The following is a 17,372-nucleotide window of genomic DNA, read 5'->3' as shown; positions in this document are numbered from 1 at the left end:
CGTTTCCCAACCGGTGTGCCGCGGCACACTGGTGTGCCGCGAATGGGCCGCTGGTGTGCCGCGACGAAATCGAGGTGGTTGTCTCGTAGTCGTGTATTGTCAAGATTTTTTGCACTTAAAGAACAACCTCTTCTATTCTTTCTGTCAGAAGAAAGTGAAAATGTTGATTTCCTTAGTGATAATCCTTGGTGCAATAAAGTTACTTTTCTTACAGACATATTCCAAACATTGAATACGCTGAACAAATGCATGCAGGGAAAAAAGGGAAATATCCTAACCTTAAGTGACAAAATTTGCTCATTTAGGGAGAAACTCTCATTTTGAGAGGTCAGAATTAGAAAACAAAACAAATGTGACATTTGAGATTACAAAGTGCTGTAAAAGTGACACATCTCTCAACACTCATTTCTAGAGGTCTGCGCGAATATAAAATATCGCATCCGCATCCGCATCCGCAGCACTCTATCAGCACCCGCATCCGCAGATAATGAGGTAGCAAATATATACAATTTACATATTCTATGATAGTCATGATTTCGAAACTATTTTAGGCACATTTTAAATAGCCTTTGAAAAGAGCAATAAAAGAACAACTTTCTCGTGTCATTTCTTGCCCTTTTCCTGTCACTGAGTCACAACCTTCACACACACCTATTTTGATTTTAGTCATTTTACAACTGGCTTTAAAACTTCTAATTCGAAACAAACGTTTCTTTAGTGCTCTTTCCACCATCATCATAAATTTCATAGCGCTTTTTTAGGTAGGGAAAAGAAGTAGGACACCATATCCGCAACTTTATCCGCTATCCACACAGAAATGAAATATATATCCGCAGATACCCGTTTCGATGCGGATATCCGCGGGTATCCGCATCCGCGCAGACCTCCACTCATTTCAGACACATTGTCTTTGATGTGCACCAATGTTGAGAAGTATTTTCCTACGCTTCAGTTTAATTCATTTGACTGGGTGAGTGACTACTTTGCGCCTTTCGTCCTACAGTCACCAGAATTAAATGTAGGCCTACAGGAAAAAAGTGAATTGGTCGATGTGAGGAATAACCGAGGTTTGAAGCACCAGCACTCACAAGAAGACAAGGCATCATTCTGGATTTCTCTCCGGAGAGAATATCCAGCTATTTCTGAGTAAAGCAGAATTTTCTGCAAAGAACACAATCAAGTGTAAGAGGGTCACAACTGTTAACTCCGGAACACGACATGAGGGTGTGTTTAACAATTGAAGAAGATTATGAAAGAACATCAAGCTCAAGTTGCACATTAATTTTGCTTCATGCACCAACTTGTTTCACTTAATTTTGAAAAACTGTAACCTTCATATATTATTATTAAACAATTGCAACCTTCAATAGATATTATTGAAATAATGTTACATTACTAATATTATTGAATAATTCTAACCTTCATAAAATATTTAAAAATTAAATGTAGATCAACGATGTTAATAAATTATAATTTTCATACTGTGTTACTTTTCTGTACATTTTTAGCTTTGAAGAAAGTATTTGTTATCATTGTTATTACCATTATTGCTTCTTTATTGTTGCAGAATATTTTGTAACTTGAAATATTAAAATATAATTAATTCCTTTCGGTAAAGCAAACTTGTATACAAATTACCTACATTTGTGTTATTAAAGTACAAGAGATTAGTTTGTTCGTTCGTTATTTAGTGATCTTCCTTCTTAGTGAAAGGTTGGATACAGTTTTCGAAAAAGAAAGTGTATTTTTAAAAACCTGAGTCCTATATTTCAGTGCAATTGTTCTCTATTTTTACACTAGAATGAAAAATAAGCATAATGATTTACCACGGGGGGAGAAGCAGCGATCGAGCTTTCTTCCCTGTGAGATCAGTAATCACAAACAAAAAAATACCACGGTATTTTATATTTACGAATAAAATAATAATAATAATAATAATAATAATAATAATAATAATAATAATAATAATAATAATAATAATAATAATAATAATAATATATGTGTGTCGCGAAAATTCAAGTTACACCCGTAGTGTGCCGCAAGTTGAAAAAGGTTGGGAAACGCTGGTGTAGAGAGTAGTACGTATATGACAGTGGCGGTTAACCTTAGTGTTCCAACATTGCGCAAAGACAAATGTTTTAAGTAACATTTTTATTAGTAATAGTACAACGATATATTATTACTATAACGATATTATCAATCTGTACCTGTTTTTGTCGACATGATCAGAGGCGCAATAATTGAACATATATACATTTAAAAAGAGAAAAGAAGCAATTAATAGGTTGTCATGGAAGAAATTGTTGTTGATATACATGTATGGATAGAAGAATAAACAAGTGTATCTAGGCACGATCCTTATAATAAAAGGGACAAAAAGGAATAATTACTGACCATATTTAATGTCAAAGCTTATCGATCTCTGATCTGAAGTTATTATATATATTAACGAACTAGGGCTAAAACGAGAATAAAAACTTATCGTTTTAATAGTAGTAAATTGTTAATAGTAGTAGTAAGAATATTGCTTTTTATCACTTTCATATACAGTATGCACCTTAAATAATCCTTTTGATCTTCTGTAATTGTAAAATCCATTAAACTGTTCGAAAAGGAGAAAACAGTCCATTACAAAGTCATTAATTTCTATTGCGTGTTGCAACAAGCTTACAACGATAAGAGTCTGAAGCACGAACTATTGTAGCAAACGTTAAGTCTGCTTCCCCTTATCTCAAAAGTCCCTTGATTTGGTTGTTGCAATGGCCGTACAATGTGGCAGGGTTTCCAGTGAATGATAACATAGCCACACACACAAAAATAAAAGTTCTGTTCAGTGGACCCCAGGGTATGGATTTAATGTATTTTGTTACACAGAATCCAACTTTCGAAACCCCAGGATGACTGATCGTGTCAATTTTTATGGCGAAAAATTTGGGCGATTTTGGATAGGGAGGACACGCCCCCTCGCCTATAAAACAAAAATGACATAGTCAATCGTCCTAGGGTTTCGAAATTTGCATTCTGTGTAACAAAATATATCGAATCCTGAGGTCCGCTGCACAAATTTTTTTTTGGTATAACTGTGTTACATGTATCCTCCCTATCCAAAATTGCGCGTTTTTCGCCCATAAAAAAATTGTCACGATCAATTCTTCTGAAGTTTTGAAATTTGGATTATGTGTAACAAAATACATCAAATCCGTACCCTGGGGTCCACTGAACAGAACTTTCGTGTTTTTGTATGGCTGCGTTAAATGTATCCCTCCGCCCTATCTAAAATCGTTCAAGTTTTTCGTCCATAAAAAGGAATTGACACGGTCAATCGCCTTGGGATTTTGAAATTTGGATTCTCTGTGACAAAATACATCGAATCCAAACCCTGGAGTCCGGTACACAGAACTTTTGTTTTTTTGTATGTCTGTGTTACATGTATCCTTCCTGTCCAAAATCGCTCAAGTGCTTCGCCCATAGCAAAAAAACTGACACGGTCGATCGTCCTGGGGTTTCGAAGTTTGTATTCTGTGTAATAAAATACATCAAATCCATACTCTGGGGTTCGGTACACAGAAGTTTTGTTTTTTGTGTGGCTGCGTTATCTTTCGTAGTAGATAAAAATTTTGAAGCATATAATACTAGAAATCAGAATTCACTTAACGTAGGCCTATTCATATTTTGGAAAGAGAAGAGTCGTAATCACATGACTATCCTGAATTCTAATTAATATACATATAATGAATTTTCTGAAAGTGATTTAAGAGTTATAAAATATGAATAAAAATGTGAAGTAGACCAGAAAATAAATGAAAGTATAAGTGCATTTATGAGTTAATTATTCACTTATATAGGTAATATAGGCATCTTTCAGTCATTTGTAAAGCCTAATATTAGTGAACTAATATCTAAAATCCCATTACAAGTAATACTAAGATGTTTCCCTGCTTACGAATCTTTCATCTACACAGCAGGTCATTTTAAACTTAGAAAAGAAAATTATGTGATCAAGAGTTCAAATTGATGGTGCCAGAATAAAGGAATCTACAAACAGAGAACCATAAGAGAAGAAATAATGGCCGCACAGAATAAAACAGAGAAGCAAGTAAAGAATGTGATGTAATTTGCGAAGCTAAAGCCCTCTTTAAGATCATAGGACATCCATGTTATCAAGGTTGTTTCCTCAGAATGCCCCAAATTTTCCTAGAGAAGCCTGAGTATTTTCGTGTTGAACATTTTTTTTTTTTTTTTTTTTACAAAATTGTATTTCTTTTCATGACACCCAGTGTTTGCTTCAGAGAGAGAGTTGTTTAGTAACTGAGACCAATTTCTAACTTCTGTCACCTATTTTTCTTACTGCAATAGCAAGCATTACAATTTACCAGCCACAGTTTGTATAAAGATAGTAGACACAATTCCAGAACTTATTGAATGTTGAGAACATGTCCCCAAATTAGAAAATCGTGAGAAAAATCTTGTAAATGATGCATTTGAAATTATAATGACTGATTTAATTTAAACTGTGACGGATGAACTAATTTACTTTTATATTGGCCTATTTCAGGGAGGGATTAAATTCTAATCTGATTCATGATCATTTTGACCGGAGATAATAGTTTAAATTATTTTGCTCCATTTCGGTACTGTAATTTATTAAATTATGCATGGAACAGAAAGTAAGAAACCAATATCAACAAAATGACTCGTATCTCATAATTGTAGATTATGGCACTTGTAAAAATACTATTACAAAATATGCACTTTTATATGACATAAATATTTAAGACTGATATCCTATAGTTCTAAAGGTACAATTTTGTTGGGACCATGGCTTCCCTTGTAAGACGGGCTGGTCCTCACATTCACCAGAGGCAGGACAACCACGTGAAGGCAGAGGGAGGCAGAAAAAGAGGCGGAGAGATACTCTTGGGTGCATTGACTATACGTCGCAATTACAACATTGGAGAGGCCTTTGGATTTTAGGATTTAGATTTCTGGACCTTCGGCATCTATGGCCAGTTAGAGTCACGTATGAGGGATGACGTCCCTCCGGGCCTGTCGGAGAGGCCTTTCTCTAGATTTGCTCGATTGAATATGCAGTAGTACTTTTGTTGCTTTCTCACAGTACTGTACATAAAATTGGTGGAAGCCTCAGCCCTCCCGAGATTTAATCCCTGATTTTATCTTTTCTTCTTCCAGTGACTATGCAGGTTAAAATATGACTTATAGATCAAAATAAAACACTGTAATCCTTATCATTTACATACAAAGGATCATAATACTCTTCCCACCACTTCTATATACTGTGGTTTACCAAAAAGTAGAACTGAAAATGTTTGTCTAATAAAATACTAAATTGTAATTACACACATAGTATCGCAGGAAATCGGTTTGAAGAATACTTACTCCTTGACACAGTGTCCAGCTGTAAGAATATACCTTGTGTTAAGAATTGTCCCTCCACACAAAGTAGGCCCAGTGAATATTACTGCCAACCAGGGCATCTTGTGAGGGCTTGACAACTGTCCATTAACGATTCTTGCATCTAAATTTAGAATTCCACATTCTGCAATGTTAAAATAATAGTAAGATAGTGCGCTTGCTTTTGTTTTGTCCAGGTATAGGTAAATGTTTGCATGCAGCAGAGAATTTCACTCTTATAGTAAAATCTGCGTTGGTTTCATAGATATTGTGCAAATTATTGTTCATTAGGTTGATACGAATGAATTGTTCATCCTACATCCGGCATTTTTGCACACACACACACACACACACAGACACGCACACACACACAAATGAAAACTGCAATAGACCACGTATGCAACCACACACTTCCACTATCATTCACCCAACTGTTTAATTCCGTGCGAAGAGCTACTTGAACATCTGTTCCAACCCCAATCACCAGGGAAGATGAAAGAGATAACGGAAGAAGTGGTACTGAGAGAGGTATCAGGGTAATACATGATTTCATATGAGAATTCATGGAGAGCTTGCACCGTCGTTTGTGCTACATGTGGCGAACATTGTCGTCCGACATGAAAGCACTACGTCTGTTGATCATTGCTAGATACTTGCAAACAAGTTTGTGGTGCATTTCATGGGGTTCAACACTGTAACTATCTCTATTGGTGGTTTCACCTAGCACGAGAAACATATGATGAATCACTTCTGTCAAAGACCTTAATATCAGCAACACCGTCTGTGGATGGAGACATGGTTTAGCAAACCATCCAGAATGTTGATTACGATATAAGTATTGTTCTGATCATTTACGATTATCATAGTAATTGCATTTTTATCTAAAGTGACAAACCGATGCGGAAAACTTTCCCGGTTCTACCTTACTCTCAAATAACTACACACATCCGGAAGCGCATTTTTTATTGCAAGTGTGAAAACTCATATGGGACCCAGAAGTCCAACTTTTTCAGTTATCGATTGCACGATAATGGTATAGGTTTTGACTAGCTCGTCTGCAATAGCACAAGCACTTTTGTGACGGTCCGTTTCCATGCTGCCTGAAGTCTCATCCGAACATAATGTTGGTTAGTGCCCACGGATCTCATTCTACAATGCTGTGTTACCGGAACGAAATTTGGCAAAGAATGGTGAATGGTACGTTCATTCGCTACTCTGGGCTAAAATTTACTATTAATATTTTTTGCAGAATGTACCAATTTAGAATCAAATAAATTAATCACTTGCAATTGTGTACCCTCAATGTGTACTTTCATACAATCCTGCTCAACAACATAGTGACTTCTGATTGAGTACGCCAATCTGCGTGTTGGACATGTACTGGGTTTCTGAAGTTAGAAGCGCAACCTTAATCCATCCCTTTGTTGTGTTGAAGGGGTGAGCTCCTACTAAATGTCAAAGCGGAAATTTCATTCGCACTAACCTAATACAAAAAGCACACAAATTTTCTCTAAATAAAATTTAACACATTTTAAATAGCTTTTATAATTGCTCAACCAGAAACAGAAATACCAAATTAAAATATAGAATACCTGTTTTGACGTGAATAACGTCGTTCTCTTCAAAATATAAAAATTCCCAGAACTCCACGAATATTATCAGTGCTTTATTAAAACACATTCATTAAAAAAAAGACATTTAGCAATCCATTAGTTTTTGACTGTAACGTGAAAATTATATCTAACGTATCTTCCAATGTAATTTTTATTGATCAAATTACTCATCACGTGTGGAGTCTTACTAACGCAGATGGTATTAATTTTAAACTAATCTGGTGGGATCTTACAGACCCAAGCCTTTCCTTTATTCCTTTCTAAACCAAAAGTAATTTGATATAAGATGCTTTTTACTTGTCCACTCTCGTAGTTTGACGTGAACTACTTTGTACTAATACGGACAAAAACAAATACTGTGACTCTTTGCAGTGTTACTTGGGGTCTGAAATACCTAACAGGGGTATAAACGTTAGTATTTTTTCATTAAATGTCATGAACGATAAATTCAATGTAATAATAATAACTATTATTCGCCAGTGGTCAGCCTTTCAAAACTTAATAATACTTAATAACAATACTGTAATATTAAACTTACACATTACCGTCCAAGTATATCATAAATATCTAGTAAACATCATTGAAAATTTGTATTACTTTCAATTTTTTTTTTTTTTTGCTATGAACATACCTTTACGGTATATTTTATATTTACACCAAGTAATAAACAACATATATTCTCTGTAATCTTTACAGACTCAGTCTTGTTTTCTCTTTGTCACAATGTGTACAAGTATAGAAGAATGTTTGATTTTAAAGAAATGAATTAATATTGGTTCCGGAATCTGACAAGACGAGTACACTCACGATTACGAGTGTACACAGCAAAGAAATTATGATGTTAGTGACTGACATTTTAGCGTGTACGCAATTTCAACACCAATGGCCCGGTGTTACCGTTTTGATACGGAGTTATTGAGCGACGTTAAACTGGACAATAATGTTCCTTTTGCAGTGTGAAAATAACGCCAGGAAGGATACGGAAGTAGAAACAGTCACGTTGTTCTTTCCATATATGAATCGTCCGGTTCCAAAACGGCTCTTGTCCACTTATATCAAATCGAAGAAAAGAAAAAAAAACTGTAGGATCGATGCGTTTTGTAGAACTGGAAATATTGTAGGATTTCAAGTTTTTCACATGAACACACTGAAGTATTCACAATTCTCCAAAACATGCAGATCCTAGATTTTTTTAAGTTTTCTGGGATTTGCTGTAAATGGACAACAGCCATTTTGAAACTGAACGACTCATACACCCATTGTGCTGTTAGGAATATTCTAGCTCGCATGGTCAATCCTTACGCATTGCTTTGCAGGGATGTCACAAATATGTAACTAATACCGAGAATTTGAATTAATTTTTGAGCTACGCGGTATATTTTATATTCACACCAGGTAACGAACAACGTATATTCTCTGTAATCTTTCACGAATAAAGTTCTCTAAGTGCATTGGATTTTCTGATAAAATACACGTTACCTGAAATACTATCATCTGTTTTCGATGTGCCTACAATTTATCTATCTCGGTGTATAAAGACACTTCAAAATGCCAGTAACACAAGAACATTTGATATTGCGTTTGATTACTTTGCTCGTCATTTTCCAATGCTCTTCTTTCATCTACGAAGTCTGTTGGGAAATTTCAACATTAAAGTCCACGATCTTCCCCGTAACTCGACAACAATATTTCGGTTCTTGTAACCACTTACAAATAATTTAAGTTATATACTTTATCATCCCTCATATCCCCTCATGATCCATCCATGTTTTCCCCTTAAGAAAGAAAACATTTTCGTAAAAGTACTTGTTTTGCAACTGTACACAAAAATACAAATGATATGTTATTAAAATCATTCCATACTATAAGTTTTCATATCAAGTACTTGATTTATTCACTACCACTTTAAGAATTTACATTCGGTGGAACTGAAGTAGTACCAGGCTATAACAAAATTTAATACGCGGGTAAAACAGATCCTCATGTGTTGAATTAACACATCCACTTTTTATTGTGTATACATGCGCACTTCCTGAATTTACTCTTTGTTATCAAAATAACTATGAGGATATACATACATTCTCGATACCTCCTTTACAGTCCCGTTTGTGACTATGTAATACATTGAAGTGTACGACCACAAAATTAACTCATAGAATAAGACGCCAATACTTACTACAATTAGGAGGTGCAAAAGCAGCTGCTTCTATTTCATTCTCGTTGCCAGCCATAATTGGTCCTTTAACGAACTGCATTTGTTTGTTATCCATATGTCCCTAAAATTGAGACAAAGACTTTGTCACTTGAATTTATTAATTACTGTACGTATTAGTTTAGATGAGATGGATCTTAAAGTTTGAGTTTGAGTTTTACATCCCACAGTTATGCTGGTTAGGCTAAAGAAGAGAGATGGATCTTAGGTTATATATGTATACATGCAGAACGTTTCTAAAGTCCCCCAACTCTGATTTTAAACATTCATTGTTGACCAATGATGTAATGTTTTTAGAAACTGTTCTCTGTTTGTTCGTATTGTAACATACAAATCAACATTAGATGAACAATGAATGACGATGCATGCGCAGTGAGCAGCAAGAATAAGAGCCAGATGTCCAATTAAAAGACCCACAAATTCAGTTCACTCTGAGTCTTACACGGAAGCAGAGAGTTGTTATTTTGGAAGCTTACTTTGAAGTTAAATCATAGGAACGCTGTGTAAAGATCTTTAATAGAAGATATCCCAACACCCCTTCACGTGGAAAAACAACGATGTATGATTTAGTTAAAAGATTTCGGGAAACAAGAAACGTTGCAGATGAACCGAGGAGCGGACGATTTTCAGACAAGACTTTCTAGTGGATTTGGTCAAAAGTTGCAGAACTTCCCTAGGAAGTCTCTGAGGCGACTTTCGCAAGAGATAGGGAAATCTTTATCATCTTACCATAGGGCTGAAAACGTATAGAGTGCGAGTAGTTTAAGAACTGAGTCGTCCGATTTCCAGAAACGCATAAATTATTGTCAGTGGTTGCACAGGTTTACGTGGAACAACGTCATCATCAAAATGAACAAAATAATTTTCAGTGATGAGGCCTGGTTTAATTTATGTGGATACGTGAATAGTCAGAATACTCATATGAGCTACAGACAATCATCAGAAAGCGTATGAAATTCCAATTCATGCTTAAAAGTGGGAGTATTCAAGAAGAATAGTGGATACATTTTTTTCAACACGACTGTTAATTTGGAAGTTTATAGTGTCATCAACACTCAATATGTAGCTTTGCTCGAGGAAGACGAAAGATGCTGTTGGTTTCAACAGATGGATCAAAAAACCATAAATCAAATGAAGCAATGGAGCTCAGACATTTCTTCGCAGCGAAAAAATATGGAAAAACCTTCATAAAGCTGGGAGCACAATTCTTCGTTTTACAATAGTGATGGATATCCATATTCGTGATAGTAAATAAAATAAAATTACCTTCATTGTAGTGAGTGCACTTTATCTAAAATATAATTTCTTAATTTGTCAGTCTTAATTGGTTATCAAATATATTTACAGTAGAAGTATATTTTATCAGATATAAAATTAGTTTCGCGTATAAATTTCTAATTACATGTTTATTTGCATTTATTTCAGCCTAATTTCCCACACATCCAAGTATCACTGATTATTCTAGAGATTTTCAACCGAGAGCCTTTTAATTATGTATTCTGGAACTAAAAGTTAACAAATATGCAATATAGGGTAATAAACATCAATTTTAACACCAAAGCATTAAATTTGAAATTTACATGTGTAACAAGATTACTTTTAATCATTAGAGCACTTTTAATCATTTCATCATATCTTCATGTTTCAAAAATAAATTAAAAATAAAAAAAAACATCTGATACAGTTTCGAATCCTCGATCTTCAAGTTTAACAAGTTGTTTACGAAGACTCAGTGCCTCACCGCGCTCGGATACCGTCGGCACAAGTACTTCTTGCAGCTAGTGTCTATATAAAGAACGGAGGGAAAATGCAATTACTTCTGTACGGATTTGTGGGAATTGTGATAGATCTAGGCTTACTGTCTTGGACTCAGTATCTGAAAGGGATTCTAGGTTTTTGTTAACAGAACCCTACAAGGTAGATTTTGCGAACCAGCATTATTAAAAACTAAATATAAAGATTAGTATATCGTAGAAAAAGTCTTACGTAAGAAAAGTGATAAAGTATATGTTAAATGGTTAGTGTATGATGATTCCCGTAATAGTTGGATTGATAAAGAAAGTGTTGAAGTGTAAATGTTAATGTACTTTTTTAATGGAATAAGAACTATAAAAAGATTTTTACTGATTTTTAAAAAGATTTTTATACAATAAATATGAGCACTATGGATAATTCTTATAGTTTAAATGACATTTGTTATGAGCAAATTAACGATAATTATTGATATAGTTTATTGGGTGATTTTAAGTTAATTATATATAAGAATACAGGATATTTTAATGTTACTAAGTTATATCAGAATGTGAGTAAAAGATTTGATCATTGGATAGAAAATGAGCAATCAAAGGAATTTAAAGAATATGATAAAAAAATCTAATTTCCGGAATTCTGCAAACACCAATACGCATAAATCAACGTATCTAGTAAAAGTAGCTGGTAGTAAAATAAACAATTTAATGCCTGGAACTTACGTGTATAAAAAGATATTTCTCACTATTTCTTTTCGGATATTTCATGATTTTTGATAAATGTTATAATACTATAAAAGACTATTTTACTCAAGATTTTAAATATCAAGAAGACAAAGAAGTGTTACAATTAAGAGTAGAGGAAGTCGAACAATCAACGGAAATCTTAAAATTAAACAAAAAATTAGAACAAAAAGTTGAATCTCTTAAAATAATAGCAACATCATATACTAATGATATTTCAAAAGATAATTGAACAGTTTGAACAATCAGATTGGTTAAAGATTTATATAAATTTAAACACACAGATGAGAACAAAGGCAATGAATGATTTTGTAAAAGACTTCTATAAGCTAATGAAATGAATAACAGTGTATTCGAGAAAACAATGGAAAACAACATCAGCCTGTAAAAGTATAATGTGATCAAACAATAGTTGAAAAATTAATTGTTCGACCAATTTTTTAAAAAAGAATTCTTTATACAGAGAACTTACGTGCGATAATATTAAATAAAACCAAATTAACTTTTAATAAACCGATATATGTTGGAATGAGGATATTAGACCTCTCAAAATATTTAATGTATGACTTCCATTATAATATGATAAAAACAAAATATCGAAATTAAATAGAAATATGTTATACAGACACAGATAGGTAGTTACATTTATCATATTTAATCAAAAGATGTATAGAAAGATATCAAATAATATATTGATTACTTCGATACAAGTGATTATCCTTCAAGATACTTCAAATAAAGGAGCAAATACTTGGTCAAGTGAAAGACGAGGTTAAAGGTACAATTATAGAAGAATTTTTTGGTTTAATATGGAAAATGTACTCAATTAAAGCACCACAAATCGATTTAACAGATAAGGATTTTAAAGGTACGTTCTATAAAGAAAAGTGTTATAAAAAGGTATAAAGGTGTTAAGCAAAGTGTACATAAAGAGTTCACATTTAACTAATATAAAGACTGCTTGTTAAATCGAAATTAATATTATAAGAAGATGCTAAGTTTTAAGCATTATATATATATAAGACAGTATTAAGTTGTGTAGATGATAAGAAATATGTTTTAAAATATCGAACGAACACCCTTGCCATGAGGTCATTATAAGATAAAAGAAAAAATAGGAATTTAAAAATGAAATATGATTCATTTACACAACAAATGCTCTAAACAAAACATGATGGAAATAGGATACAATAAATTCTATTATAATACTTGTAAATTATTTGGGACAGGTACTAAAGAAGTATGTAAGAGCTGTTTTTGTTTTGTCACTTATAGTAGATGTGAAAATTATGGATATATTTATATTTGTAAAAGTGTAGAATAATTTTAGAGTAGTGTAGATGTAAATTCTTTATAGTTTAATTTTATAAAATTTGTATTAATTAAAACTTCTCTAAATGCTTTTGCGCTAGGACAATTTGAAAAAATGTATTCCAATAGTGAGATTTTTATATATAAAAGAGAGGAAATGTTTTAACTGTTTAAAATGAATCTTGAATATGGTTAGCAGTTGGATTCACTTGAATCTTAATCATTTCACTTTCATGGAAATAGCACCGTATTGAGGGTACTATTGAGGGAAGGGGCTTAAATATTTCGCAAATTATATTTCCATAAACATTTTCTTCTCGTCCGAAGAACGAAAATTTCAGATAGTTCGTGTCTGTTACTTAAAGATTTCCCTAGCCAATATCCTAAAATAAATTATGTATTTTATGAATTTTAGAATATATTTAAGGGCATTTTGAGCCCATATTAGGAACTAGATACTTAATTTTTGGAAGCTAAAAATCCGAAGTTTAATTATGGGTCACAATGGTTCAACCAGAGACCAACTTTTATACCCAGATTTATCATTTTGATCTATTTTTGGGTTTACATGGAAATTGTTCTGTAAATTAATTGCGACTCTTCTCGGATCACAAACCCATCATCTTTCCTGAAACTTACGAGCTGTAAGACTAATGGGTTTGTTGATTGGGAATTTGGCATCCCTTTGAGCACCGAAGATTTGTGAGGCAAGATTACAGCTTAACTTGGGATCCTGAACCAAATGAGATCCTACTAGGAATCAATCTCCTGGTGAGATTTATTTTATAAAATGTTATATTTCTTTTCAATCTCACGTAAGTATTCCCAAATAGACTATGAAGTTTCAGTATACGTACTGTCTTTCCACTAGGCAGGGACACGAATTTATTAATGATGTTGAAGTTATGCGTGAACATACACATAATGAAATCAGTTAATTATATTAAGATCGTCATCCGGTGACGTGTTTGATGCAAGATTCTCATTGTGTCCTCACGAAATTTATATGGCATGTGTCTTGCATTTTCACATTGTTCACCTGTCAATCACGCCATCCATTCTGAAACCGGTTTCACTCTAGGCCAGCGTTTCCCAACCGGTGCGCCGCGAGGAAATCGAAACAAAATTATTAATTCTATAGCAACCAATTGCAAGACATAGGAAAAAATGTATATTTTTGTATTTCACATTACTATGAATTTCTACCATGGAAAAAATTATTGTAATTGTAATATATTATTCTACATCTATTACTGTGTAGCAGACAGTATTTCGGCTCGTACACATTTCCACAGTTAGCTGCTATGTTACGCTTCAATTGAGAGTCATACTAACACCGAGAAATGGAAGCACTTGTACGGTACGCGTGAAATGAACGTTCGTAGAACACTCATTCGCACGTGAATGACAGAACAACACTGTTCAATAGCTGTGTTTTGACTTCCATGCATCGCAACCTGTGTGATTGCAATAACATGCACCGGTTTTGATTAAAACAGCAAAGTTAAAAGTGTACAAGACATTTGTTTGTTCGTTCGTTATTTAGTGATCTTCGTTCTTAGTGAAAGGTTGGATACAGTTTTCGAAAAAGAAAGTGTATTTTTAAAAATCTGAGTCCTTTATTTCATTGCAATTGTTTTCTATTTTAAAATTAGAATAAAAAATAAGCATAATGAATTAGCATGGGGGAAAACCAGTGATCGAGCTTTCATCTCTGTGAGAAGAAGATCAGTAATCACAAAAAAAATGCCATGGTATTTTATATTAGCAAATAATAATAGGGGCTAATAATAATAATAATAATAATAATAATAATAATAATAATAATAATAATAATAATAATATAAGTGTGCCGCGAGAATTCAAGTTACACCCGTAGTGTGCCGCAAGTTGAAAAAGGTTGGGAAACGCTGCTCTAGGCGGAGGGAGGACACAGAACAAAAATGAACTAATAAGTAAGAACAGAAAAAAGACTAAATCCAGGTTGAAATAAATACTAACAATTGCAGTTAATATTAGAGAAGGAGAGCTTAGAAAACGTTTCACTTTCACAAAAAGAATAACAAAGGAAATAACCGGAAATTAAACTAAGAACAAAAGACACAGGACAAAAAACGAACAAAGAAAAGTTATGGTAAAAAAGAAGAGAAAAAAAACAAAACAATGGGAAATTGAAATAAATAAGAGCAAAATAATAACAAAACTATCGCAAATTGAAATAAATGAAAGCAAGCAAAATAGCAAATGAAAACAAATAAGAGGAACAGAATAATCAAAAATTAGAATAATTAGAAATAGAAGATAGAATGATCATAAATTAAAATAAATAAAGAATAAAATAAGCAGCACATCAGAGAATTCAGTCAGGAGGTTCAAATATCGAAGAAAAATGTACTCGTCCCAGACCACAGAAAACCGTTGATTTGTGAAAACACATCAGCCCCATATCCCAAAGCAGTCCTAAGAAGAAACTTGTCATCTTGTTATTTTCCGAGTGAACAGCATGTCATTAAGGTGGAACCTTCATATAAGGTAACCAAGAAAGTTCTGTCGCTTTTTCATCCACCACCTTCAAACATCGATATGTCACTTAAGACGTACCTGGAAGGTCAAAAATAGTCCCCATCAGCACGGATGACCTTCTGCCAACATTCTGGAAGGCCATGGATTCCATCGCGGCAGAACTTGATGGGTCGTAAAAATGTACGGAATAATCTATGTCGAAGTTATGCATCACAACACACACAAAGTGTGTTCAAAAAGTATTGAACCTTGTTTTTATCGCTTAAAGAAATGAAGCACGGGAGATTTTCTTCAGTGTAGATGTAGACGGGATAATCATGCGCAGTCGTGAATTTCCCCCGCCCACAGAAAGCGTCCGTCAGTCGTTGGAGTCGGCCAGAGTAGACGTGTAATGAGCGGATTTCAGTTCTTTTCTTTTTTTTTTTTTTTTTTTTTGTAAAATGACAGAAAAACCTGACCGGCGATATTGTGTCAAATTTTGCCAAAAGCTTGGCAATACTCAAGCTTGGAAACCATTCAATTGGATCGATGTTTTTCAATTTTGAACGAGAATTTGGGCATAAAGTGAGTGTCTGCGAAATTTGATTCAGGTTTTCATCGCCAAAGACAACATTCCTGTGTGTTCTCAGGCTCCCTACTCACCGAACATGGCTCCGTGTGACTTTTGGTTATTTCCCAAGTTGAAAATGCCACTAAAAGGGACCCGATTTGAATCAAGAGAAGACATCATGCGGAATGGAACAACGTGGATGCTCACCATTCCAAAAAATATGTTCCAGAAGTGTTTTCAACAATAGCGGGAACGCTGAGAGAAGTGTGTGTATTACCAAGGAGACTACATTGAAGCGAAGGACATTAGTGTTTTGGATTTCCAATCAATAAATGTATTTTTGCCAACCAAAGGTTCAATACATTTTGAGCACACCTTTCGATATATTGCAAACCTTCCATTTTTGAAGTCGGTTACAAACTAATATCAAAATCAAGAAGTGTACCCAGAAAGTGAGATGATAGCATGAAATAATTGTGAAAACTGATTTTTCAATCAGGGGCCGCTTTAGGATTTTAATTTTGGGTAGGCCCGCTCCCCTCGCTTATGGATACATAAACACATATAATTGATTAATGACAGTAGGAAATTACTTTTACAGTAGTGATTGATGTTACTTGTTAAATAATTATCTATCATTAATATAAATTGTAAAAAATATATTTATTCTTTATTGTATCTTTTAGTGCTTATATATTTTTCAAAATTTTTGGGTAGGCGTGTACCTACCCGGCCTACCAGCTAAAGCCGCCACTGGTTTCCATATGTTTATTTGTTCAACGAAATTAATATAAAGAATCCGTTCCATAGAATCTGTACGTGGCACAAATAAAAATGCAGTACTTTTTTTTAACTGATAACTAAACATTGATTTTAACTTTCTACGAGTATTAGATACATACATAAACTATGAAGCTGTTTTCAGTGGCAAAGAATTTTCTGCAAAATGTAATAAGTTTGCAGAACAAATACTAAAAGAACACAATATTTTTAAAAAAGTTTAAAAAAAAATAATTATATACATAGTCTATATTTATTTATGATAAAATTCAGTAAAACGTCAGCATACTAACTATAAAATGAAATTGTTATCAAAAGTTATGCATGAATTGAAATAGAGAATGGACTGATTGCAGGGTGTCTGTAAATTATTACCATAGTTTAAAAGTTGATTTTATGTATCATATAAAAATAAATAATTAAAACATATTATATACCAAAAATAATATAAACAAAATACGGTAGTTTTGCGTTGTCAT

The 17,372-nt window shown here is 33.5% G+C and overlaps 1 protein-coding gene across 1 annotated transcript in view; it reads right to left on the bottom strand.

The window, feature by feature from the left end:
• Positions 1-9,295, bottom strand: part of LOC145679532 (trypsin delta-like) — a 34,275-nt gene extending 24,980 nt beyond the window's left edge. The window contains exons 1-2 of the mRNA XM_081750110.1: positions 9,202-9,295; positions 5,398-5,557 (exon numbers count right to left, since the gene is read on the bottom strand). Of these exons, the coding sequence (XP_081606236.1) occupies positions 5,398-5,557; positions 9,202-9,295 (254 nt within the window). The remainder of the gene's footprint in view (positions 1-5,397; positions 5,558-9,201) is intronic.
• Positions 9,296-17,372: the final 8,077 nt, after the last annotated feature.

This window comes from Thermobia domestica, chromosome 2 (genome assembly GCF_964235325.1).
Source record: "Thermobia domestica chromosome 2, izTheDome1.hap1.1, whole genome shotgun sequence".
NCBI classification, from domain to species: domain Eukaryota; kingdom Metazoa; phylum Arthropoda; class Insecta; order Zygentoma; family Lepismatidae; genus Thermobia; species Thermobia domestica.
Note: the sequence above shows the minus strand (reverse complement) of the source record. Positions and strands in the feature narration are given on the sequence as shown.